The 27,277-nt window shown below is 41.0% G+C and overlaps 1 protein-coding gene and 1 non-coding gene across 2 annotated transcripts in view; both read left to right on the top strand.

Annotated features, from left to right (window-relative positions):
- Positions 1-27,277, top strand: part of LOC118161167 (solute carrier family 12 member 7-like) — a 65,932-nt gene that overhangs the window by 10,901 nt on the left and 27,754 nt on the right. The window contains exons 2-5 of the mRNA XM_035316237.1: positions 7,542-7,639; positions 9,866-9,988; positions 16,301-16,447; positions 17,202-17,256. Of these exons, the coding sequence (XP_035172128.1) occupies positions 7,542-7,639; positions 9,866-9,988; positions 16,301-16,447; positions 17,202-17,256 (423 nt within the window). The remainder of the gene's footprint in view (positions 1-7,541; positions 7,640-9,865; positions 9,989-16,300; positions 16,448-17,201; positions 17,257-27,277) is intronic.
- TRNAK-CUU lies at positions 3,365-3,437 on the top strand. Its single transcript has one exon. It is a non-coding gene; the product is annotated as a tRNA-Lys (tRNA).

Here is a 27,277-nt window from a genome sequence, read left to right as displayed (position 1 = left end):
GCAGTATTGCGTTTTAATGACTATTTTACTCAAGTATCAGGTTCTATACTTATAGCTGTCCTATGAAGAATTTATAAAACATCTTTCTAGTATGCTTTCATTGGAATTACACTGTGCTTGATTATAATAGCCTAAGTAAAGGAAAATGAAAAATTTAGTGATGTTGATAAGGTAAGGGATGCAGTACTGGAATCCTCCATTATATGAAGGGGTTTACAAGGGGGTTAAGTACATCACGTTCTGCTTTTCAAGGAAGCTTAAATTGTCCTAGTCATTGGTGGTGATACTGCAAGAAATTACTTGATTTATTAAAAATATTTAGACACTTATTTTAAAAGTATCATTTGTAAATGAAGTAGATTGCACTTCTAAGTCCATCCAATGTAAAAAAAAAAAATAAAAATAATAATTATGGTGGTCAAGATGTGTTCAAACAAAGTTATTGATGTCTTTTCCTAATTTGAATTTAAGTAAGGCAATAGTTTTTGAAAAATTTGGGTTTACTTTAGCACTCTAGAGAATACTTCTATACATTTTTGGAGTAGGAAGGGTAAGAAATTATTTTTTTAAGATTGTCTGGGTCCTTTTATTGCCTGCTAATTAAAAAAAGACATAGGAAGTAAATATGCATCATGAAGAAGATGGAATTTATGCTTTTTGCCACAGGTAACATGACATTTTGGTATTTCATTTAAGCGACTTTTTATATATTTTTTTTTAACCTTAAAATATTTATTTACATTAACAATATATGCTTTTTTTCTGTTTTTACAAACAGGATCTTATCTTCATGTTTTCATTTTATAGTGCTTTGTTCTTAATATGACCCAATACTAACTTCATGAAATGCCTACCATAGTTTTTATTAGAAAGACCATTGTATCTTGCTAACCAGATCCTACTTCAATGTACATACGTGGGCTGTGATTAAGAGTTGCCACTTGAAAATGTAGTTTTTTTTTTTTTTTGTTTGTTTTTTTTTTTAAAAAAAAGAACCTGTTGCTTAGTTTACTAGAGAACTTATCAAGGCCAAGCTGATTTGTGGCCATGTGTTTCAATTTAGATAGTTTTCAGAGAAGTGAAAAATATCTGTATTTTTTTGCCATTTAAAAAATAACCTGCTTTTTTTTTTTCAGATTAATGTTAATTTGTTACAGTATAACAGGAGACATAGATGTTTGCCGAATGGGCTTGTTTGGACAAAATTCTTTTGAATACAAAGGCAAATAGGACCATTTCTTGAATGTGAACAGTATGTGACAGGTATAGTGTGGAACAGTGAGGAAGCAGTGAATCTGGAAGGGATTTAGGGGTCAGACTGGAATAGAATAGCATGATCTTGGTTTAATGCTGTGGTAAAGAGCATGATCCTTGCAGTAGAAAGGTGATTATTAGACTTCTGTAAATAGCACAACTGAGACTGTAGAAGGCTGTATTTGATGTTTAGAGTTTGTATTTTTCTTATATATCTTAAAAACTGGAAAGGACATTGCCACAAAAATGACTGAAAATTGGGAGAATGCTTTATGAGCTTAGTTGGTTTAAATTTTCCAAAAGAAGTTTGAGAAACTTGATAAGTATTGTAACCTTCACAGATGGAAAATACTGAGTGCAAGTGGTTGAATTTGGAAGGTATACTAGAAAGTTACAGATAGAAATTCGAAGATCTAAATTCAAATGTAGAAATAAGGAACAATTCTTTGAGATTTTTCCTTTAATTAAAAAACATCAATCATAACAGGAAAATATCTACTATTTTATTTTTATTTCAATTCTGAAAACATGAGGGTCAAATCTCAGCATGTTTTCTCAAAGTTGTAGAGTCTAATGAAAATCTGTAACCTATGGAAAGACAGGAAATAAGATGGTGTAATATTTTTGTCCTTAATCTCTTGAACAGGCATCTTAGTGCAAATTTAGGATCACTTAGATGACTGTTTGCCTTCTCAATTCCCAAGCTCTGGTCTGTCACTTTCCCTAAGACAAGATACCTGTAATACTTTTTTTTTTTTTTTTTTTATGTTCCAACTCTTTTGAATCGTGGAGGAGGAGGGTGAGGGCAGAACTATTACTGTTGTTCTATGATTTAGTTAGATTGGCATTATTGCTAAAGAAGTGTTTTTGCTTACTAAAGCTGAAAGCTGCTTATTCTTGTCCTTATTCTTGTCTCTGTAGTTACAGCATAAGCACTTGTGTAGTGAACACACAAACTCAGCTGGATTCAAAATTGCAGCAAAAAAATGAAAATAAAAGCCAAATAGTTCTGTCTGAACTCTGTATTACTCCACCAACCCCTTCTGAATAGTTTACAGTTCTGTTTGTGTGAGGACCAAGATTGAGTAAGTTATAAGATGAGAGGGACACCTTTTTTGTGGCAAAGTGGTCTCTACCTGTTTACATTGATTGTAAATATATACTGTTGAGCTCTGTCTTGTGCTGCATAAAATTGACTTGTTAGGATTTGTTGAGAATTTTTTTATTGGTAATGTACCTTAAAGTATTCTACCTATCAGTGGTTGTGAGGGTCACTACTCTTCACAAAACTTTTGAGAAATTAGAATTTGAACAATGTGCTTCTTTGGCTTTGTGACCAACACTTTGAATGCAGACTTATTTCAAACATAACTTTTGTTTGGTGCATGGAAATGGTAATGAGAAATTATGTGACCTTGGCAGTTCTGAACTTTGGGCTAACACAACCTTAGGACAAATTGTAATAACTTGTGTGGGTTATATTGCATCTGCAATTGGAAAACTGATAGATTGGTTTGGGGGCTGGGTTGTTATAATAGCTATAGTTGCTCTTCTCATTAATTGTACTAGAGAGGCTTGGGTAAAACTGCAGATCTGGATGAATTGTTTATTGTCTGGAACTTGGCGTATGGAAGCCAAGCAGTTGTAAGAGTAAATGAACTGCAGAGAATAGTACTTTGCAGGTATGCAGTACTGAGGCATTAATGAGGAGAAGAGATGATGCACATAATGCAAAGATGAGAAGGAAGATGAATACAGAATTTTTGCATAGAGGGTTGTTTTATGAATATGGGTCTGTGAGTTCTGATAATATGACAGTTCTGTGGAAAACAAAACTATTCCTTATGGTGTGGTGGTCACTGGAATTGGAAATCTTATCCATTTTTGAAACTCTGCTTTTTTTTTTATATATATATAAAAAGGAAAAAAAAAAAAGGTGTATATGGGAGGGCATGGACTATGGATCTATGGACTTTTTGAATATTGCCTCCCAAACTCGAGACATGTCTCCATCACTCTCTGTTTGCGGATATGCATCTTACATAGGAAAAACAGCATAATTGCTTGTTGCATCTAAATTCCCCATAAATAGAACTATGCTCATCACAATGCCTGGCTGGCTGAGTTGGTAGAGCATGAGACTCTTAATCTCAGGTTTGTGGGTTCAAGCCCCACGTTGGGTGCCACAAAAGGACTCTTGTGGTTTTACTCAGGAGGGTGCCAAGCTCCATCACAACCTCTCTCTCACTCCTCCTTCCTCAAAGAGGAATGGGGAGAAAATATGATGACTAAAGGGCTCAAGGGTTGAGATACGGACAGGGAGATTGCACAGTAGTAATTGTAATGGGCAAAATAGACTCAGCTCCACCGTGGTACTCCATGGGCTGCAGGGGGACATCCTGCTTCACCATGGTCCTCACCACAGGCCGCAGGGGACTTCTGCTCTGGTGCCTGGAGCACCTCTCCCCCTCCTTCTTCACTGACATTGGTGCCTGCAAAGCTGTTTCTCACTCTCCCAGCTGCTGTGTGGCAGTGCCTTTTTTTTTTTTTTCCCCCCTGTCTTAAATATGCTCTCACAGAGGCACAAAACAACATCACTTATTGGCTCAGCTCTGGTCAGCAGTGGGGCCCTTACCAAACATGGGGCAGCTTCTAGATCCTTCTCACAGAAGCCACGCCTATGGCCCCCTGCTATCAAAACCTCGCCACATAAATGCACTACTGGTGGATGTAAAAATTAAGAAGAATAACCTTTGCATGTCCCATAAATAAACAAATACCAGGTAGACTTCCAGTAAAGGTACATTAGTTAAGGCTTTAGTTTGTTTACCTACTGGTCCATCTGTAAGCATGGAGTTTTGCTATGGTATGTGAACTTTTCATAGCAAATTAATGATGATAATTTTTAAAAAGTATATAACTGAGGTGGGGAAAGCACAGGATACATTATTTCTAAAACTTAGGCTTTGTACACCTTACATTAGGTGGAATGGAGTGTCACATCAACAGTATTTTTTTGTGTGTCATAAAAACCAGGAAACATATCAAACCGTATGTAACAGATAAAAAAAAAAAAAGTTTATTTTACTTTCCTTTTGGATCTTCTAATACCAATGGTGTTCCAAGATTAATTACTGGCTCAGATGAACTACTAGTCTGGTCCAGATTTAAGATGATGCCTGTAAACCATCATAATTTGAATTCCATTCACAAATCAATTCTAAATACAGATTTTTCAGTGCTTTAATTGGAAGTGTCAAGAGGTACTAGTCACACTGCATAAGCTTTAACTGGATTCCAGAAGACATGCACAGTAGATGAACATCTAAAACTTTGTTGGAAGTAATCATTTTTATTGTATATCAAACTTGCCTCCACACACCAGAGAGGAGTTTGAATTGAGGCAATTTCAAAGGGAAAAGCATGTAAAAAGCTGTTCATAAATGTAGGAATAGTGAATAAACTGGAAATAAGAGACTACTTGTCCATAAACTTTTGCAGTTACTTTTTTCAACGTTAGTCTTCTTTCAAAAAAAACAACAAAACACAACAACAGAAACAGTTGAAACAGATAATGGTGATCAAATAAGACCATGTCAAGTAGTATAAAAATGATGAAATAAATATTGGCAAAACATAAAAAGAGAGTACAGGAAATTAAAAAAAAAACAAACAACAACACCATGAGACTTCTATAAAGCCTGGTAGTGACAGACTATATCAAGGAGTAATATTGGAAAGCTTTAAAAGAGGTGCAGTGTCAGTTGGAAATGCTTTCTTTTTTTAAAAAAAAAGAGATTTGAAGAATATGAACCCTGGGTTTTTATGTCTTTACATTTGAAATCTGCTAGGTGCATTTGACAGGACTTGTTTGTTAGAGATTATGATCTCTGAGCTCTTTCCTACTGGAACAAATCCAAGAAACCCAAGCATATAAAGGAGGACTTTAAAATTGTAGATAGGTGAATAGTAAATACTCAAAGTGCAGTGCTGAGGTGTTCATTTTATCTCCAGAACTGGTAGGACAAAACTATATTCCTTAATAACAGAATTATGAATATGGATTCACGCTATTAGCTTGCCCTTTTGATACTTTGTGTAGTCTAATACTTGTTGCTGAGTAGTAACTCTGGTGACTTTACACACTGTATGAAGATAAAACAATACTTGAAATTCCCCAGCTTATTTTTTTTGAAGACTATTCCTTCCTGAAGGGATTGGAAGTATTAATATTTAGCTAGTAAGTACAGCTACCATCTCTCACTGAACAAGAAAAGTTAATGGAAGTGCTTCGCAAGACAAATATTAAGAAATCTCATCCAATGGAAGAGTTTTTTAATTCGGGAATTGGCCTCGTAAAGAATATTTTTTTAAAAAACTTTCGCATAAATAACATCAGTTATTTCAAGGAATGCAGCTGAAAGAAGATAACGCTCCTGTAATTTTGTTGAGAAACTAAGAAGTTTTAGTACTTGTATGCCTTAGCGTGAACATGTGAGAAATCAGCACGTATCTGTGTCGGAACAGAGTTGCTTTATATTGGCTATAGCAATACTATCTGAACTGTTCTCTATGAGTCCAATGGAGCTGATAAAAGCCAATTTCTCTGACAATCATGTACTAAACCGACACATTCCATCATGCTCTCAAAAAGCAAACAAACAAAAACCAACAAAATGCACACCACACAACCTTCTCCCCTCCCTCCCCCCTTCCCAACATCAACAACCAAACAACAAACCTACACACAAGCTTGACAGGTGGTCAGTGGAGTGGGAACTATTCAAGTTGTAGGACTTGAAGCAGTGGGATCAATGATAAGCTTATCAGCGATAAGCTTAAGTAGAGAAACAAAAAAAATCATAATCTTAAGTAGAGAAACAGAAAAATGAAATCTGGACATTATGGTAGAACCCTAGATAAGAACAGTAGATTGTGGATGAATCTTCTCTGGACCATGGAATAAATTCTAGAAGCCTAATGGAAAACAGCTATCTTTTGAATCTCTATGTCTTGGTACTAGTAAGTACTGTGATACTGTGAAGCTAAGGGAGCTATGAAGACTGGTTAACAACATTCCTGAAGGATATTCTGTCTCATCTGCTTGAAGGACTGAGATCTATTTTTCTCTTATTACAACCAGGATGATACTTGAGGTGCTGAGACTACCTTCTGGTGTCTGTCTTAGTAATAACATTGTTCTAGGATTTTGTGTGGGAAAAAAAAAAAAAAAGTGCGTTGGAAAGATAGAGTGGAGAACGCATGGAAAAGAACAGTTTGTTCTCCAGCTCTTTTTTAATTATGTGGTGAAGAGATTGTGTAGGTGTTGTTGCTGTAACTTGTAAATAAAAGGCCAAAAAGCACAAGAAAAGGACTTGAGGCTATTTGGGAATTCCAGTGTTGTGACAGTTGCAGTGAGCACATAATGCCTCTTGTTCTGCATGGACTGAAAACTAGTGGAAGTGATGCTGTATTTTTTTTAAGAAGGTGTTTTAGAGCAGGTCAGGGGATCTACAGCTTTGTGAGGTTGATATTTCAATATGGAATAGAATAAGTATGGCATCTCATAGAAATCTCATAGAAGATTCATAGATATAGCTCTCAAGAATCCTAGATCCCCACAACTTTTGCAGCTTTTCTAAAAATAATTATTTTGTAGCTTTTTGGATAAATTCCTGCCTCAACACTTCAGAAGTGTTTTTTTTTGTTGTTTGTTTGTTTGTTTTTGTTTTGTTTTTTTGAGTCAATCAAGTATGGAAAAGTTAGGCTAGCTTAATATACCCCCCTACATCCCCCAAAGGTTCATGTCAAGTTCTATTAAAGAGAGCTTTTAAGTAAACTAGAGAGGTGATAATATGTAGAAGTTTAAAAGACAAAATACTCTACAAAGTTTAGTCTGTTAAATTAAATTTTAAATTTTATTTCCTTAGTTGTGGACACAGTCTCTGCAATTGACTCAGACCTTTTTGAACTAACCCTTGGGAACCCCTTCATTTTTGGAAACCTAAGACTTTTTAAAAAAAAAAATAAATAAAAACAGGCAAACAAAAGCAACAGCAACAACAGCAGCTAATTATTTCTTTTTAAAACAATATAGCTACATCAAGTGATCTATAAATTTTTCAGAATGGTGATTCCTTATCAAGATAGATAATTTGTAATTGTCCTCTTTTTGAAGCAGCAATTTGACTTTAGTTCCATTTGCTTTCTGGAATATTCTTAAAACAGTGTCTTCTAAACATCCCTTTTATGCTAAAGCCTTGTTGTTGTATTGTTTTGTTTTACAGCAGGGGATGGGATTGCCAGGGAAAGTAGTCCATTTATTAACAGTGCAGAGATGGACAGAGGAAATATGTATGAAGGAAAGAATATGGCTCTTTTTGAGGTAAGTTTTTTTTTTAATAAAATATTACAAAATAAAATTTATTTTGCCTTCAATTCAGGTTGTGGTAATAAGATAGAAAACAAGGAAAACCCTCTCCTTTTATCCTGAAATTTAGTGTAGCGGGGAAAATCAGTGGGAAATTTAGTGGGAAAAACATTACATTTCAACAGGTTGGAATGCTGTAATAATAATAATTTTTAAAAAATATTTTTTTTCTATATAATAGTTTATATATGCAAAACCAGTAAATATTGGTATGCATTGCTGTGAAGAGAAGAAATGAGCCTTCTTGCATTTAAAATTGGTTGTCTAGGAATTAGAAGTTGTTGATAGCTGCTAAAAATTTTAATCTAGTGGTTTTAACAAAGCATTATCGAGTATTAAAAGAATCGGGAAGTATATTATGTTGAACTGGGGAAATACAGACTTTTTAAGGAAGCAAATTTATAAGCTGTGATAGGCCATAACTTAAATATATTGTCCAGTTACAACGTATAGCATACCATAGCTATTTCTGCTTTCTAATATAAACATCTGATTTATAATGCAAGTTTAATGCCTGTTTAATTCACTGAGTAATTACAATCATTTACAGAGAAAAAAAAAAAAAGTATATTGATATGGTACACTTAAGTGCTGTTTTCACATTGAAAAGGTACTTTCAGTAAGTTTAGCCTAAGTTTTACTCCAGCAGCATCCACTGGTCTTGCTTTGGTGCTTTGATAAACAAGGTCTTTGTTACATTGATTGCTCATCTTGCTGTTGTATTCAACCCACCATTCTTGTCTTCCTCTTATGCTCCTCCCTTCTTTCTTATAAATACCTTTGCACAGAAGACATGTTTCAGTTCCCTTCTGTATGACCAGAATACTTGATTTTACTACTTTTCACTAAATCTTAGAGAATATTGCACTAAGGATCCAAGTGTTGTTAGTCATTAAATGTCTATTTGTCACTTACAGATTTTCTTAATTTTTTTTTGACAGAAACCATGATCGAGTTTAGTCACTAAATTTCTCTTCTTCAGACTCTTAACCCATTAATATCCTGAATTACCTGTTGTTCAAATAAGCCGCTGTATTCCTTAGCGTTGATAAATTGTCCATACCTGTTGCTTTTTTCTTCATTGTTCCTAATCTATTTTGAATATGTGCTTGCATCAGTTATTTTTAATACTGCGTGATGTTAAATCCTCAGCTGATGGTATAAAAAAAAATCTTTTGCATATCTCAGATTATGGATCATGTTGTTATAGTGTCTTTCTGAAAACATTCTAGTGACTTCATCACCATTGCTGATGTAGTGTTCGATCTTTTCATAGCACGTGTTTTTTGTATGTTTCCTAGTCTCATGTTTTCAGCTGACTTGTTTGTAACATTTCGTACAAAAGTACCAAAAAGTTAATGTATGTTGACTGTGATTATCATGACTTAATGCCTTCAGGCAAAGATGCTTTCATTCTTATATCTTACTATTTGCCACCCTAATCTCATCTATCTCCTACTGTTTGATCTTGCATGCTTGATTGAATTTCCTAGTTCTGTTTTCCTGGAATACTTTTATTATATGTGCTTCTTTGGGATTTTTATTTTTAGCATGTTTTGGTTTTGTAGCAGATACTTGGCAGAAGAAAGAAGGGCTGACTTCTGTGTCAAGTAATACTAAGTATGTTTAATTACATGTCACAAGAATATACGTGCCTATATTTTCAATAAATGCATGCTTTGGAAGTAGTACGCATGCTCTGAGATAAAAATCTGTAAGCCTACAACAGTAGGTTTGGGAACAATCCTTAAGAATTGTGATTCCAGAGAGGTCTTCAAGTCTGAAGATACTTGGTGCTTGAGAGAATTATCAGAGGCAATTCTTACGTGTTTTTTCCAATATCTTGCTAGTGTCTAATGACTTAATGCTGCTAGTACAATCCCATAAACATTGTCCCATATAATTTTTTGGAATAATGGCCCTTCTCTAGATTTCCCTTATATTCCAGTTTTACAAGCTGCAGATTGTAAGATTATTTTCTTTTCTTTTATTAAATGTAGCCTTGTAGTGTTGAACTTCTAAAAAGATTTAGAACTTTTGTTGATTGACAGATGACTAGTATTTTGTCATGCTAGCTTCTGGATTTGAGTTAGGGCTAATCTGCTGAGTTTGTTTGAAGTAGTATCATAAAATCATGACTTAACATTTTTAATAAGTACAGTTGTCTTAAAATCCCAACAGGAGGAAATGGATAGCAATCCCATGGTGTCATCTCTTCTTAATAAACTAGCAAACTATACAAATCTGACTCAAGGTGTGGTGGAGCATGAAGCAGATGAAGACACTAAGCGAAAAGAAGTCAAGGTATTTAAACTTCTGATAAGCTAGCCACAAAAAGAAGAATATTTGTCAATGTTAAAAAAACAATCAATGGATGCCTGAAAACAGGACATTTATAATACTGTACTTAAAATTGAAGTGTTCACAATAGGACTCATCTTAATTTGTTGTTCTTGGCAGCATATTTTATCAAGAACTTGCTGTAAAAGTCCTAGATGAAATGTGTAAAACTAGGACTCAAAGCAAGCACTACAAGCATTCCAGTTTCCTCTTCCCTTCTTTTCTTCTTCCTTCCATCCTTATATGAACATAAGTATTTTTATCTACCTTTGATGGGGATGCAATGTAAATTTTTTCTCCTTTGGTTGGTTTAATGATGCATTTTATTTTTTTTCTCAGGTTGAAATTGAAGCAAAACTTGGAAAAAGTCATTTTTTTCTCCTGTTAATATGGTAGCAGTTTTGTTGTTTTCTGAGTAGCTCTATATTTTCTGTGTTCAGAGGAGGGAAGGGCTCTCCTTAACACATTTCTAAACATATTTGCTCGAAGATAACAGCTAAAATCTCTGAGGGTTGTCTATCTAGACGTCTAGGAAGGCCGTATATGCAACCTAGTCAATCTGCAATAAGATGTTAAATTGATCCATCTGGGAAAGTTTGGAAGCAGTTCCAAATGAGAAAGCCTGGATCAAAAACACACAGCATGACAAATCACAAAAACTTCTATTCAAGGATTGATGATGAGGTGGAACTGGCAGAGCTTGGAGAATGAACCACTGAATGAAAACTCAGGGTAGATATAGGAAAAAGGAGAGTACTGGAAGTTACTTGTCTTTCAGTAGGAGTGGGAGTGCTGCTACTGATTTTTTGTCTTTTTTTTTTATTCTGAGCTATGGAGGAAGAAGTAGAAGTGGATAAGAATGAATAGAACCATATAATTATAGAATCATTAAGTTGCAAAAGACCTCTAAGATCATCTGGTAGAACCATCCCCTTAGTACCAATGTCACCCACTAAACCATGTTCCTAAGCAACACATCCAATCTTACCTTGAACACCCCCGGGAATGGTGACTCCCCACCTCCCTGGACAACCTGTTGCAATGCCTGGTTACTCTTTCTGTGAAGAAACGTCTCCTAATTTCCAACCTGAACCTCCCCTGGGGCAACTTGAGACCATTCCCTCTAGTCCTGTCTCTAGTTATCTGCAAGAAGAGGCTGGCCCCAGCTCCCTACAGCTTTTTTTCAGGTATTTGTAGAGAGCACTGAGGTCTCCCCTGAGCCTCCTCTTCTCCAGACTAAACAAGCCCAGTTTCCTCAGCCACTCCTCATAGGACTTGTTCACCAGGCCCTTCACCAGCTTCGTAGCCCTTCTCTGGACATGCTCCAGGACCCTGATGTCTTCCTTCTAGTGAGGGGCCCAAAACTGAACACAGTACTCAAGGTGCAGCCTCCCCAGAGCAGAGTACAGGGGGACGATCACCTCCCTGGTCCTCCTGATACAAGCCAGCGTGCTGTTGTCTTTCTTGGCCACCTGGGCACATGGCCAGCTCACGTTCAGGTGAGCGTCGACCAACACCCGCAGGTCCTTTTCCTCTGCACAGCTTTCCAGCCACTCTGCCCCAAGCCTGTAGTGCTGCATGGGGTAGTTGTGGCCAAAGTGCAGGACCCAGCACTTAGCCATGTTGAACATGTCCCATTGGCCTCTGCCCATCGACCCATCCAGTCCAGGTCCCTCTGCAGGGCCTTCCTATCCTCTGGCGTATCGACACTTCCCCCCAACTCGGTGTCATCTGCAAACTTACTGAGGGCGCACTCAGTTCCCTCAACCAAATCATCAATAAAGATATTGAAGAGGGTGGGCCCCAACAGCGACCCCTGGGGAACACCACCCATGACTGGTCACCAGCTAGATTTCACTCCATTCACCACTACTCTCTGGACCCAGCTGTCCAACCAGTTTTTAACCCAGCAAAGAGTGTACCTATCTAGGCCATGGGCTGCCAGCTTCTCCAGGAGAATACTGTGGGAGACCATGTCAAAGGCCTTGCTGAAATCTAGGTAGACTACATCTACAGCCTTTCCCTCATCCACCAGGCAGGTCACCTGGTCATAGAGGGAAATGAGGTTGGTCAGGCAGGACTTGCCTTTCACAAAACGATGCTGACTGGGCTTGATCCCTTGGTTGTCTCACACATTCAAGATGACCTGATCCATCACCTTTCCTGGCACTGAGGTCAGGCTGACAGTCCTGTAGTTCCGCAGGTCCTCCTCACAACTCTTCTTATAGATGGGCATCACATTAGCAAGTCTCCAGTCATCTGGCACCTCTCTGGATGACCATGACCACTGACAGATGATGGAAGGTAGCCCAGCAATCATATCTGTCAACTTCCTCAGCACCCTTGGGTGCATTTGATCAGAGCCCATAGATTTGTGGGTGTCTAGCTTGCCTAAATAAACTCTAACTGAATCCTCTTCGACCAGGGGAAGGTCTTCCTCCCTCCATGTTTTCTCTTGTTTCCAGTCTTGGTAGTGTGTGGGAGCTAGACTTAGCAGTGAAGACTGAATCAGACGTTCAGTAACTCTGCCTTCTCTATATCTGCTGTCACCAAGTCACCCACCTCATTTAGCAGTGCACCCACATTTTTCCTAGTTGTTTGCTGCTGATGTATTTGAAGAAGCCCTTCTTGTTGTTCTTGATGTCTTTTGCAAATTTTATTCTAATCAGGCCTTGGCCTAATTGTACCCCTGCATTCTCTGGCAATGTTCTTATATTCCACCCAAGTGGTCTGTCCCTTCTTCCACATCATGTATGCATTCTTCTTCTGTTTAAGTTTTCCCAAGAACTCCTTACCCATCCACGCAGGTCTCCTGCCCACCTTGCTTAGCTTCTTTCTTGTAAGGAATCACTGATCTTGGAGGAAGTGCTTCTTGAACACCTGCCAACTTCCTCAGCACCCTCAGGTGGATTCCATCTGGCCCCATGGACTTGTGACAGTCCCGGTGGAGCAACAGGTCTCTGTTTCCACCTGAACTGCAGGGGTTTCCTTCTGCTCCCTGTCCCAAGCTCCCAGTTCAGGACGCTGAGTACCCTGACTAGTCTGCCTAGTAAAGACAGATGTAAAGAAGGCATTAAGAACCTCAGTCCTTTCCGTATCCTCATCAGTCATGTTCTCCCCCCCCATGCATCCAGTAAAGAATGGAGATTCTCCTTGGCCCTCCTCTTGTCGTTAATATAAAAACATTTTTTGTTATCCTTAATCATAGTGGCGAGGCTGAGCTCGTACTGGGCTTTAGCCTTCCTGATTTTTTTCTCTGCATATGCTGGCAACTTCTTTCTACTCTCCCTGAGCTGCCTGTCCCTTCTTCCACTGGACACAAACTCTCTTTTTCTCCCAGACACTCAGTGAAAGTTCCCTGTTCAGCCAAGCTGGTCATCTTCCCCACCAGCGCATCTTACGGCACAGAGGGAACAGCCTGCTCTTGTACCTTGAAGACTTCCTTCTTGAGGACCATCCACCTTTCCTGGACCCCTTTGCACTTCAGGACTGACTCCCGAGGGACCCTCCCTACCAGTGTCCTGAACAATTCAAAGTCTGCCCTCCAGAAGTCCAAGGTAAAGTTTTATTGACACATGCTGCCCCTCCCCCCCCACTTCACCAAGAATAGACTACCAGTGCATGGTCACTGCCCAAGAAAGCTCCCAGCCACCACATCTCCCACCAGTCCTTCTCTGTGAACTAGTCCTTCTCTGGTCTAGCGGGAACCCCCCCCCCCCCCCGTAGGCTCACTAACCACTGAGTCAGGAAGCTATTTTCCACACACTCCGGTAAACTCCTAGACTGCTTCCTCAGGGCTGTATTGTATTTCCAGCATACGTCTGGGAAGTTGAAGTCCCCTGTGAGAACAAAAGCTGGTGATTGCTTGACTTCTGCCAGCTGCGATGTCTGCCTTATTGGCCATCCCCTGATCTTAACTCACAGGGACTCTACCTTATCATTCCCAACCCTGAGCTCTACAACATCAAAACACTCTGTAATATAGAGAGACACACCACTGCCCCTCCTTCGTTGCCTGTCCCTTCTGAAGAGCTTATGGCCACCCATCATGGTGCTCCAGTCGTGGGAGTGGTCCCACCACATTTCAGTGAAGGCAACTAGGTCATAGTTTGTCTGCTGCACAATGGCTTTGAGCTCCTCCTGTTTATTGCCCGTGCTGCGTGTATTGGTGTAAATGCACTTCAGTTGCACCACTGCCCCTACCCCCAGCCCTGGCATCACTACCCCGGGGCTCATTTCTCTCGAGCCTCATTTCTTCCTTGTCCCCCTTTGTACCTAGTTTGAAGGCCTCTCAATGAGCCCTGCCAACTCCTGGGCTAGGATCCATTTCCCCCTTTGAGACAAGTGGGACCCATCAACAGCCGTCAGGCCAGGTGCCAAGTAAATCTTTCCTCAATCAAAAAATAAATAAATTCCTGCAATGGCCAGCCTCTCAGCCATGTATTTATCAGCTGGCCTTTCCAGGTCCTCTCAGTATCCCTCCCTGCCACTGAAGTCATAGAGGAATACACTGAAGGAATAGAAGGAAATTAGCACATTGCAGAAGATGTCAAAAGGTGTTTGAAAATAAAGCTGTACCTGGAACTTCTGTGACTGGAGGAGAGTTTCATAGTATGATGCCTGAATATTTGCACTAGAACAGTTTGCATTAAGACTTGACGGGTACAGGTACTGGAATAGTGAGCAATGGCATGGAATAAAGTCCAGCTTTAGCTTTTTGCTGTTCTTCATTTGTCTGTTTTTGTCTCTACATTTTCTTTTTCATCTGAAGGTGTGGTTTGACATATGAGAACCAATACCAATAATTCACACTGTTCTTAGTGTGATCCCGGTCCTCCAGCCCACTGCTGCAGAGTTTTTGTTAATGCAGCACAGTGTTGGTCCATCTGGAAGTGACTGGCCAAATGAACAGTGTACTTACTTGTATTCCATCAAATAGTGGCTTGAAAGTGTGATTTATACGTGTGGTGCTTTTTTATTTTTTTCTTCCACTTTAGTGTTTGAAATTACATGATAGTTAAGTAGTAGCCTGGCAGAGCAGCATAATATGGGATTGGAGCACCTTTCCTATGAGGAGAGGCAGTGAGAGTTGGAAGTGTTGAGCTTGGAGAAGAAGCTTAGGAGGCATCTCTTCAACATATATAAAAACCTGAAGGAAGGACGTAATGAAGATAGAGCCATGCTATTTTCAGTGGTGTTCAGTGCCAGGACAAGAGGCAGTGGTCACAAACTAGAACACAAGAGGTTCTATCTAAACATCAAGAAGCACTTCTTTACTGTACAGGTGGTAGAGCACTGGCACAGGTCTCCCAGAGTGGTTGTGGGGTGTCCCTTTTGGCAGATCTTGAAAAGCTGTCTACAAAAGTTGTCTATACGTGGTCCTGGGCAACCTGTCTTAGGTGACATTTGACCAGATGACCTTTAGAGGTCCCTTTCAACATTAACCATTCTGTAATTCCATGATAATTGAGATAGTAACACTGATGTTGCACATAGATATTAACTTTTTTTTTTTTTTTTTTTTTTTTTTTTTTAATCATATCGGTTATAGTCTGAGTGACACTGTGACCTTTTAAGTACTTGGAAACTTAGTGCAACGCTTGCTTGCTAATCTAAATTGACTGCTTTTATCACAGCTTGAGATTTGATTTAAGACTAACTTCTTTACCTGGAGACCTACTGTGTACTGCTTCAAAGTTGAGTACTTGAACAGAAAAGGCCTGACTTTCATGAAGTGCGTATGTAACAGCAGTTCTTACAACTCTTGCAAAGATAAAGTGTAGTCAGGTCTGTATTTCTTCTGATCTTGTTATATCATCTTCTCTCCTTTTTTTTTTTTTCTGTTTTCAACTTACAAAAAATAAAAACGTCTAAAATTTTGTGGGCTAGACACAGGCCAATTAGTAATCAACTTTTTACTGAGTATATTCAGTATTTTGATAATGCTAGTAAATACTCTCACCAGTAGCCTGTAACTGGTATTTTGGAAGAAGTTGTGTGAAGTTCTCTAGTCAAGAGATAGAGGGAAATCTGCCCTTATGAAGATTTCATCATAATTCCTAAGGAAAAGTAGGTTTTGCTATCACAAATAATTCTGTCTTTTCAGGAGTCTTTCTGAACAACTAGTATGTGAATGTTTGTGAAGCTGGAAATTCTGAAGCTATGGCTCAGTCTCATTTGGTATTTGTTTATGGAGTACTTGTGTTAAGTGTTTGAAGGAGAAAATACTTACGGACTTTATTTAGTGCAAAGGGATTTTATGGTCTCTGTTTCCAGGTTCCACGAATGGGCACTTTTATTGGTGTGTACCTGCCCTGCTTGCAAAACATCTTAGGAGTCATTCTGTTCCTACGTTTGACATGGATTGTAGGAACAGCTGGAGTTCTCGAGTCTTTCATCATCGTGTTCACTTGTTGTGCTTGTGTAAGATAACCTTTTTTCTTTATTATTGGTTTACTTATTCTGTTATGAGAATGCTGCTGCCTTCTCATGTATAAGTAAGCAGAGCAAGATTTCTCCATTAAAGTTAAATATCTCTGTGAAATTTAAATATCAGTGCAATTGAGAGATATGGAATGGGTTGAGATGACAATATCTTCTTTTGTAGTTAAATATATGCACTGAATGTCACGTCAGTTCAGCCTGCATGGTATTTTCTCTAAGCTAAGCACAGTAAGTTTTAGGTTGAGGTATTTTATGAATTTTTATTGAATCAGCTTTTAGGAAACATTTAATGATATGCATTGAGTCCTGAACGGTTTCATTTTTCACTACTTCAGAACAACTGAAACATAAACTACTAGTATCATGTTCATAAATTCATTTTGTGTAAAACCACTAGTAGATGATATTGTCTTAGAAATGATCCTTGACCAGTTGGTTAATACTATTTAATTGGAATGAAAACATCTCTTACTTTAAGTATACTCAGTGGGCTGTACTCTTCCGATTTATTTGAAGGCTGTCTGAAGCACCTAAATCTTCTACTGGAAGATTTAATTAATTTAGTACTCAATTTACATGGAAATCCCTAACCAAAGATATGGCTGCTTTTGGTTGTTGTAACCTTTTATTAAAAAAAAAAAATACATTCTTAATTACACTTAGATCATTTTGTCCTGTCCCGTCTTTCAAAAACTTTCAATTTATTTTTTTTTCTCTATTTCATTATCCACAGACTATGCTAACTGCAATTTCAATGAGTGCAATAGCAACAAATGGTGTCGTTCCAGGTAATCAACAGTTTTATCTTAAATAATGAATGGTCAGATGATGAGTGGTCAAAGCTGGAATGAGAAGTAATGTTTGGAGTCTTGTGTCAAGCGTCTGTTTTCTTGTAATGATTTATATGACTTAAGGCGAGATGGAATTTTTGTCATCAATTATTAGATTGTTTGAATAAAAGACAAGATATAATTTGAGCCAAAGGAGATTTGTATAAAGGTAAAGCGGATCTCTCTAAAAAGAAAGCTTCTCTTTTTTTTGACCTGAAGTTGCATAGATTACTTGATTACTGTTCTAAATGATTAATTTTCTATACATTGGAACTAGTTATATTGTTTTCTGCAAGCATAGCAGCCTAACAGCCAGTCTGCTGGCAGAAATCTCTTTCTAGGCATTCTGGGTTATGGTCGTCACCTTTAACCTTTTCAGGATCAATTTAATAGACAAACTTGTTCCTCTTCAATTATGAAAAAGACATTTAGACACAAAGTTAGTTAGCTTTTATAGCTATTCTAATCCTTCTCAGTTATTGACATGTCTAAATACTGGTATTTTCAATTAACATTATGAACTCCAAACAAATTTTATGTTTTACGCTTTATATACATATTTTAAATAAATTAATCCCCACTTGCAGAGGTTCTCCGGTTTAGTAAGGTGTTCCAGAACTGATGAATAAATTGTTGGGCAAAATTAAACACTACAATTTGTGCAGAATCTAGAATAATTGTATTTCTCAGATGCACTATAGTAAGTAAAATATAAATGCAGTAAGATTTTTTTAGAGGACTTATATTTTATAATGTAGTTATCCTAATCACCTTCCAGGTAAGTAAAATCTTCTGTCCTTTCCCATGTATTTTTAAAGTTAATTGAAAAGATTGTTTCATTTCTCAGTGTTCGTAGTTCTTACACTAGACTTGTCTTCATTTCTTTTTTTTTTTTTTTTTTTTTTCCTCTTCAGCTTCAGTGATTTTGTTGGTTTGTAAATCTAAAAGCAAAATTTTTATTAGCAATGCATCTATCTCAACATCTGTATCAGTGCATACGTAACTGAAAATTAATGTATTATTCACTTCTTGGGGGAGGAGGAGAAAGGTTTGTTTATGGTGAACATCATTAATATTCAGCTTCCTCTTTCCTTCCTTTTGGAAGAGCTCTAACTCTGGAAAAAAGTATCCTGCTTCATTCAAGGATAGTCTGAAGTGTATTGTAGGCTTGATTAAATAGTTGCCACACTATCCCTTCTGGTTTTATTGAGCATTAATTAGTAAATTAATTTATGAACTTCCAATGTTACTCTCCAGTGGTTGTACCAGACTTCCAGTAATCTTGCTTCATTGATAAATGTTTTAGAATACAAAATCTTAGGTGGTAAGGAACCTTGCTATAAAAACATTATGGATGAAAATGTTTAAAAACTGTAAACAAAGAATCTGCTTTTTTAAATGAATAAATTCTCCATCTTATGTTTGTTTTAAAATGTTATCTGCCATGAAGAAGTACTGCTATTCCCAGTGGGCATTTTCATTTCTCTATTTGTTTTGTGGATACCAGTCTTGCTTCCCTAAATGTATGCATTTTTAGCAAAACCTTTCATTGGATTCTGATGTACAAGAACTAATTTATCCTCCTAAGGAGAAATTTGATTAAAATACAGGGTTGTTTGTAACTTCACCAAAAGCTTCATGCTAGGATGATGTCTACTATATCAGAGGAGAGACCTTTACAAACATTTTATAAGGTTAATAGATGTAGGCCTCCATTTCTAACATCTTGCTGGTTATTAACCAGCCTAAGATAATAGTTATCTGTACAGGTACACTCCCTCTTTAGGGAAAGAATGGAAACTGGGGCTAACGGAAGGAAGCAGGAATGAGGTATGTCAGCACTGAATTTCAAAAGCTTAGTTGCATAAACCTTTTTTTAAAGTGTCCTGTCAACTTCTACCATTTTTTCCTAATTCTTTGAAGCTTGAGGGGCTCTTTTGTTTGGTTGGTTGTTTTTTAAGAGGTATCTTGCAGGTAAAGAATTGTTTAATATTGCAAATCAATATGGTGCTTTGCAGATGTTTTTTCCTTATTACTGTCAGTGGGCAGGGACACCTCCCACAAGACCAGGTTGCTTAAAGCCCTATCCAATGTGGCCTTAAACAATTCCAGGAATGGGGCATCCACAATTTCTCTGGATAACCTGTGCCACTGCCTCACCATCCTCATAGTGAAGAATTCATAACATCTAATCTAAAACTACCTTCTCTTCGTTTAAAAGCGTTACTCCTTGTCCTATCACTACAATCCCTGATAAAGAGTCTTTCCCTGCTTCTTATAGGCCCCTTTTAAGTACTGGAAGGCTGCTCTAAGTTCTACCCAGACCTGTCAGACTGGAGAACAGTCTAAACAATCCCAACTCCCTCAGCCTGATTTCACTGCAGAAGGGCTCCAGAGGTCCATGTCCTTCCTATGTTGGGGCCCCAGAGCTGAACTCTAGGTGGGGTCTCACAAGAATCATGGAATTGTAGAGCAGAGAGGACAAATCACCTCCCTCAACCTGCTGGTCATGTTTTTCTTCATGCAGCCTAGCCATATGGTTGGCTTTCTGGGCTGTAAGTACACAAAACCAGCACAACCAACACCACAAATCCTTCTCCTCAGAGCTGCTCTCAATCCATTCTCCACCCAGCCTGTATTTGTGCATGGGATTGCTCTGACTCAGGTGCAGGTCCTTGTACTTGGTCTTGATGAACTTCACAACATTCACAGGGGCCACCTGTCAAACCTAGGTCCATCTGGATGGCATCTCTTCCTTCCAGCATGGTGACCACACCACACAGCTTGGTGTCATCTGCAAACTTGCTGAGGGTACACACAATCCCACTGTCCATGTCACTGACAAAGATGTTAAATGATACTGGTCCCAGTACTGATCCATGAGGAACACAATCATAAATAGAATCGTAGAATGGCTTGGGTCAGAAGGGACCTTAAATATCATCTGCTTCCAACCCTCCTGACATTGGCAGGGACACCTCCCACTAGACCAGGTTGCTCGAAGCCCCATCTAACCTGGCACTGAACACTTCTACAACTTCTCTGGGCAACCTGTTCCAGTGCCTCACCACCCTCTTAGTGAAGAATTTCTCCTTAATATCTAAATCTTTCCTCTTCTAGTTTAAAACCATTCCTCCCTGTTCTATCATTATCTGCCTGAGTAAAAAGTTCACATAACCTTTTTTATAAGCTCCATTAACCTATTGAAAGGCTGCAATGAGGTCTCCATGGAGTCTTCTCTTCTGCAGGCTGAACATCCCCACCTCACTCAACCTTTCTTTGTAGGGGAGGTGCTACAACCTTCTGATCAACTTCGTAGCCCTCCTCTGGACCCACTATAACAGATATACAACTTTCTTGGGCTGGGGGCCCTAGACCTGGTTGCAGTACTCCAAGTGGGGCTTCACAAGGGCAGAGTAGAGGGGCACAATCACCCCCCTCTCCCCCCTTAAGCTGCTGGCCACTCCTCTTTAGATGCAGCCCAGGATGCAGTTGTCCTTCTGGGCTGTGAGTGCACAATGCTGGCTCATGCCAAGCATTTTGTCCACCAAAACCCCGAAGTATCTCTCTGCAGGGCTGCTCTCAATGAGTTCTTCACCCAGTCTGTACTCCTGTCTGGGATTGCCCCAACCCAGGTGCAGCACCTTGCACTTGGACTTGTTGAACCTCATTAGTTTCACATGGGCCCACTTCTCAACCTTGTCAGGTCCATTTGAATGGCATCCCTTCCTCCTGTTGTATCATGGCTCAGCTTGGTGTCATCTGCAAACTTGCTGAGGGTGCACTTGATCCCACTGTCTGTGTCATTGATAAGGATATTAAACAGTATCAGTCCCAAGACAGACCCCTGAGGGACAGCATTCATCACCGGCCTCCACCTGGAAAAGGAGCCGTTGACCACCACTCTCTGGGTGTGGCCATCAAGTCAATTCCTTATCCACTGAATGGTCTACCCATCAAATCTATCTCTCTCTAATTTGGAGATCAGGATATTATGTGTTGAAGGCCTTACATAAGTCCAGGTAGATGATATTGGTTGGTCTTCCCTTGTCAGATGATGCAGTCACTCCCTCATGGAAGGCACCAGATTGTTCAGGCACAATTTGCCCATGGTGAAGCCATGCTGGCTGTCTCAGGTCACCTCCTTGCCTTGGATGTGCCTTGATGCTGCTTCCAGCAGGATCTGCTCCATGATCTTGCAAGGCACAGAGGTGGGGCTCACTGGTCTGTAATTCCACAGGTCCTCCTTCTGAACCTTTATAAAAATGGGAGTGATGATTCTTTTTTCCCGTCACTGGGGACTTTGCCCGACTGCCAGGACTTTTCAAATATGTGGGAGAGTGGCCTGACAACTGTATCAGATAATTCCCTCAGGATCCTTGGAGGCATGTCATTGGACCCCATGGACGTAAACCTGTTCAGTTTTATCAGGTGGTCTTGAAACTGCGCTTTGCTTATGGTGGGAGGGACTTTGCTCACATAGCCATTGTCTAGAGATTCAGGATTCAAGAGATGTGGGAAGCCTGACTGGCAGTTAAGACTGAGGTCTTAACAGCTTCTTTGTCTCAGCCTTCTCCATGGTTGTTGTTACTGGTTCTCCCTTCTCATTTGTCAAGAGGTGGTACGTTCTTCATGGCCTTTCTTTTCTGACCAACGTACCTATAGAATCCCTTCTTGTTTTAATTTGTGTCCCTTGCCAAGCCCTGTTTGTGCCTTGGGTTTCCTGATTCCATCTCTGCACATCTGGACAGCATGCCTGTACTCTTCTCAAGCCACATGTCCCTGCTTCCCCTGCCTGTGCAATTCATTTTTGCAGCTCAGTTTGACTAGCAGTTTTTTTTTTTTTTTAACTAAAATTTCAGCTTTTATTTCAAACACTTCATGAACAAATACTGTTTTTCTCTGACATAGGAAATAGATACTAAATTGAGAACTTGCAAAGATGTATACACAGATAATGTGCGGAACGCGTCTGCCCCTCTCGCTGAGGCGATCGGCTCCGGGGCAGACAAGTTGTGGTGGTTTTACCGTGCTAGGCAGCTGAACACCACAACCGCTCTCTCACTCCCCCTCCTTAGATGAGGAAGGGAAGAAGTAAAGGAAAGAACAACTCATGGGTTGAGATAAGGATAATTTAATTAAAGGAAAAAAAATAATTATTAAGGAAAGATTATTATTAATTAATTTAACTAGAGGGAAAAAAGGGAAAGGGGAAGAGGGAGGGGGAAAGGGAATAATAAAACAAAACAAGTAAAGGCTATGTGGAAGTGCAGAGGAAAGAAATTACTCTCTACTTCCTATAAATGGGCGATGCTTGACCACGTCCTTGAAGCAGGGCCTCAATGCATGTAGCTGGTGTTCAGAAGGAGGACAGACGTTTTCACAACGAGAGCCCACCCTTCCCCTCTTCTTCCTTCTTCCACCTTTTATTGCTGAGTGTGACATCATATGGTATGGAATATCCCTTTGGTTGGTTTAGGTCAGCTGCCCTGGTGATGTTTCTTTCTCACTTTTTTTGCCCACCCCCTAGGAGGCTTAGAGAGAGTCCTGATGCTGTGCCAGCACTTCTGAGCAGCTGACACAACACTGGTGTGATACCACTGCTGTTCTAGCTACAAGTGCAGAGCTCAGCACTGTACGGGCTGCTGCAGGGAAAGTTAACATCCCAGCCAGACCCAGTACACACGTTCTGCAGCGGAGAGGGGGATCGAGGCGGGCAGGGCTTTTTTGTGGCATGGAGGCCACTCGAGGCAGCCAAGGGAGCCGCCAGGACCCGGCAGTCCTCGTGAGGGTGGCTGACATGGCATGGGCGGAGCCAGCAGTGCCCCCTCACCTGAAGCTCAAAAGCAGCCCCTAGGGAGCGCAGTGACCAGGATGGGCAAACAGGGCGTGGCAGAACAGTAGGGCATGGTGCGGAAGTTTGTGCGGCAGTTTGCTCAGGCGGGGCAGAGCATCCCTCCCCGCTCAGAAGAACAGCTCATCTACCGGCTGTCTACCTAAAGGTAAACCACCATGGTCTGCACTAGGCAGAAAGCTCTTTCCAGAAAGTCTGTGACCCAGACTGAGTGCCCGTTATGCAGCAGTTCAGGTCTCTGGGTGCACAGAGTGCCTGAGCCTGTTGCTGTCTTCTGAAGGTGGCAGAGATACCATGTGTGTGAGGTGTGAGCAGGTGGATGACCTGGTCAGCCTGGTGGCAGAGCTCAAGGAGGAGGTGGAGAGGTTGATGGCCTTTGGGGAGTGTGAATGGGAGATAGACTGGTGGAGCAACTCCCTACAAGGCCTGAAGGAAAGGCACCAGGGTGAGACACCCCAAACAGTGATGGACTCTCTGCCCTGTCACTGTCGAGCAGAGGGAGGGGACCTAGGAGATGAAGAGGAATGGAAACAGGTCCTTGCTTGACATCGCAGACAGCCCCCCTCCCTACTGGCATCGCCTTCCCAGGTGCCCTTACACGACAGGTTTGAGGCCTTGGAGCTTGAGAGACTGGTGGGTGAGGATGTGGTCAAAAGTCCACCCAGGAGAATGCCTGGGGTGAGGAAGTCAACTCCGCGGCTCAAGACTGCCTCCACTAAGAAAGAAGGAAGGGTAATCGTTGTAGGTGACTCCCTTCTCTGGAGAACAGAGGGCCCTATTTGTCGGCCTGACCCTACTAAGTCAGGGAAGTAGGGAAGTCTGCTGCCTCCCTGGGGCCAGGGTCAGGGACATTACCAGAAACCGTCCTAGCCTGGTTTGCCCCTCTGACTACTATCCTCTATTGATAGTCGAGGCTGGCAGTGATAATATTGAAGAGAGAAGCCTGAAGGCTATCAAACAGGACTTTAGGGGACTGGGATGATTAAAAGATGGAGTGGGAATACGGGTTGTGCTTTTCTCCATCCCTACAGTTGCAGGGAGGGGTACAGAGAGGACACGGAAAGCCCACCTGATAAACACGTGGCTCAGAGGCTGGTGCCAACACAGAAATTTGGTGTTGTTTTTTTTTTTTTTTTTTTGACCACGGGGAGCTTTACTCGGCACCCAGCCTGCTAACTGCAGATGGGTTCCACCTGTCTCAAATGGTAAAACAGACACTAGCCCAGGAGCTGGCAGGGCTCATTGAGAGGGCTTTAAACTAGGTAAGAAGGGGGACAGGGATGAAATAAGGCTCATTAGAGATGTACCAGGGGGAACAATGTCAGTGCCAGGGGAGAAAGCAATGGCCCAGCTGAAGTGCATCTACGCTAATGCACGCAACATGGGCAACAAACAAGAGGAGCTGGAAGCCATTGTGCATAAGGCTAGCTAAGACTTGGTTGCCATCACTGAAATGTGGTGGGACCACTCCCATGACTGGAGTGCTGCAATGACTGGCTATAAGCTCCTCAGAAGGGATAGGCAGCACAGAAGGGGTGGTGGTGTGGCTCTCTATATTAGAGAGTGTTTTGGTGTTGTGGAACTTGAGACTGGGAATGATAAGGTTGAGTCCCTGTGGGTTAGGATCAGTGGGAAGGCCAACAAGGTAGGCATCCTGGTGGGGGCCTATTACAGACCACCAAATCAGGATGAGGAGACAGATGAGGCATTCTACAGGCAGCTGGCAGAAGTTGCGAAATCGCCAGCGCTTGTTCTCGTGGGGGACTTCAACTTCCCAGACATATGCTGGAAATACAATACAGCTCAGAGGAAGCAGTCTAGGAGGTTTCTGGAGAGCATGGAGAGCGTTTCCTGACTCAGCTGGTTAGTGAGCCTACCAGGGGAGGTGCCCCACTAGATCTGTTCACAGAGAAGGACTGGTGGGAGATGTGGTGGTCAGGAGCTGTCTTGGGCAGAGTGACCACGAAATGGTAGAGTTGTCTATTCTTGGTGAAGTCAGGAGGGGGTTCAGTTAAACTGCTGTCTTGGACTTCTGGAGGGCAGACTTTGAGCTGTTCAGGACACTGGTTGGCAGAGTCCCCTGGCAGGCAGTCCTGGAGGACAGAGGAGTCCAGGAAGGCTGGGCACTCTTCAAAAAGGAAATCTTAAAGGCTCAGGAGCGGTCTGTCACCACGTGCCCAAAGACAAGCTGGTGTGGAAGAAGACCAGCCTGGCTGAACAGAGAGTTGTGGCTAGAGCTTAGGAAAAAAAAAAAGATGGTTTATGACCTTTGGAAGAGAGGGCAGGCCACTCAGGGGGACTATAAGGATGTTGTAAGGATGTGCAGGAACAAAATTAGAAAGGCCAAAGCTCATCTGGAGCTCAGTCTGGCTACTGCTCTTAAAGATAACAGAAAATGTTTTCATAAATACATCAACACAAAAAGGAGGACTAAGGAGAATCTCCAGCCTTTACTGGATGCAGGGGGAAACTTAGTGACAAAAGATGAGGAAAAGGCTGGGGTACTTAATGCCTTCTTTGCCTCTGTCTATAGCAGGAAAACCAGTTATTCTCTGGATATGCAGTACCCTGAGCCGGTGGTAGGGGTTGGGAAGCAGAATGTGGCCCTCATAATCCATGAGGAAATGGTTGGTAACCTGCTACAGCACTTGGATGTACGCAAGTTGATGGGGCCGGATGGGATCCACCCAAGGGTACTGAGAGAACTAGTGGAAGAGCTGACCAAGCTGCTTTCCATCATTTATCAGCAGTCCTAGCTATCAGGGGAGGTTCCAGTAGACTGGTGGCTAGCAAATGTGATGCCCCTCTACAAGAAGGGCCGGAAGGTAGACTTGGGAAACTATAGGCCTGATAGTTTGACCTCAGTGCCAGGGAAGCTCATGGAGCAGATTATCTTGAGTGTCATCACGTGGCACTTGCAGGGCAACCAGGCGATCAGGCCCAGTCAGCATGGGTTTATGAAAGGCAGGTCCTGCTTGACAAACCTGATCTCCTATGACAAAGTGACACGCTTAGTGGATGAGGGAAAGGCTGTGGATGTGGTCTACTTAGATTTCAGTAAGGCTTTTGACACCGTTTCCCACAGCATTCTCCTCAAGAAACTGTCTGCTCATGGCTCGGACTGGCGTACGCTTCATTGGGTTAAAAACTGGCTGGATGGCCGGGCCCAAAGAGTCATGGTGAATGGAGCTAAATCCAATTGGAGGCCAGTCACTAGTGGAGTCCCCCGGGGCTCAGTACTAGGGCCAGTTCTCTTTAATATCTTTATTGATGATCTGGATGAGGGGATCGAGTACACCCTCAGTAAGTTTGCACACAACACCAAGTTAGGTGCATGTGTTGGTCTGCGCGAGGGTAGGAAGGCTCTGCAGGAAGGCCTGGATAGGCTGGACCGATGGGCTGAGGTCAACTGTATGAAGTTCAACAAGGCCAAGTGCTGGGTCATGCACTTGGGGCACAACAACCCTAAGCAACGCTACAGGCTGGGAGATGAATGGTTAGAAAGCTGCCTGGCAGAGAAGGACTTGGGAGTATTGGTTGACGGTCAGCTGAATATGAGCCAGCAGTGTGCTCAGGTGGCCAAGAAGGCCAACAGCATCCTGGCTTGGATCAGAAGCAGTGTGGCCAGCAGGACTAGGGAAGTGATTGTTCCCCTGTACTCGGCTCTGGTGAGGCCACACCTCGATTACTGTGTTCAGTTTTGGGCCCCTCACTACAAGAAGGACATCAAGGTGCTCAAGCATGTCCAGAGAAGGGCGACGAAGCTGGTGAGGGGTCTGGAGAACAAGTGTGGTAATGACCAAATCCATTCTAAAAAGTTTTACTTATACGGCTTGCTTAAAGCATTGAAAGCTTATTTTATATATCTCACTCTAGTCAGCTATACAAAAGTCACAACATATATGCACATTAGGAAAGCCACATATACAACATACAGAGGAGACACACCATCATCCCAATCTCAAGTATTCCATATAAAAATCTTAATTTTTCCTGTTACAGTTTTCAAATCATACACCTTGCCTGTGTGTTAATTAAAAAATAAAAAAAGCTTTATCCCAGGTCCACAGACCATGACTTCATCAAAACCCTTGAAGGTTTGTCTGGTTGCTGCTGGACTGAACT

This window comes from Oxyura jamaicensis, chromosome 2 (assembly GCF_011077185.1).
Source record: "Oxyura jamaicensis isolate SHBP4307 breed ruddy duck chromosome 2, BPBGC_Ojam_1.0, whole genome shotgun sequence".
NCBI lineage: Eukaryota > Metazoa > Chordata > Aves > Anseriformes > Anatidae > Oxyura > Oxyura jamaicensis.
This window is presented reverse-complemented; position numbering and strand designations above follow the sequence as displayed.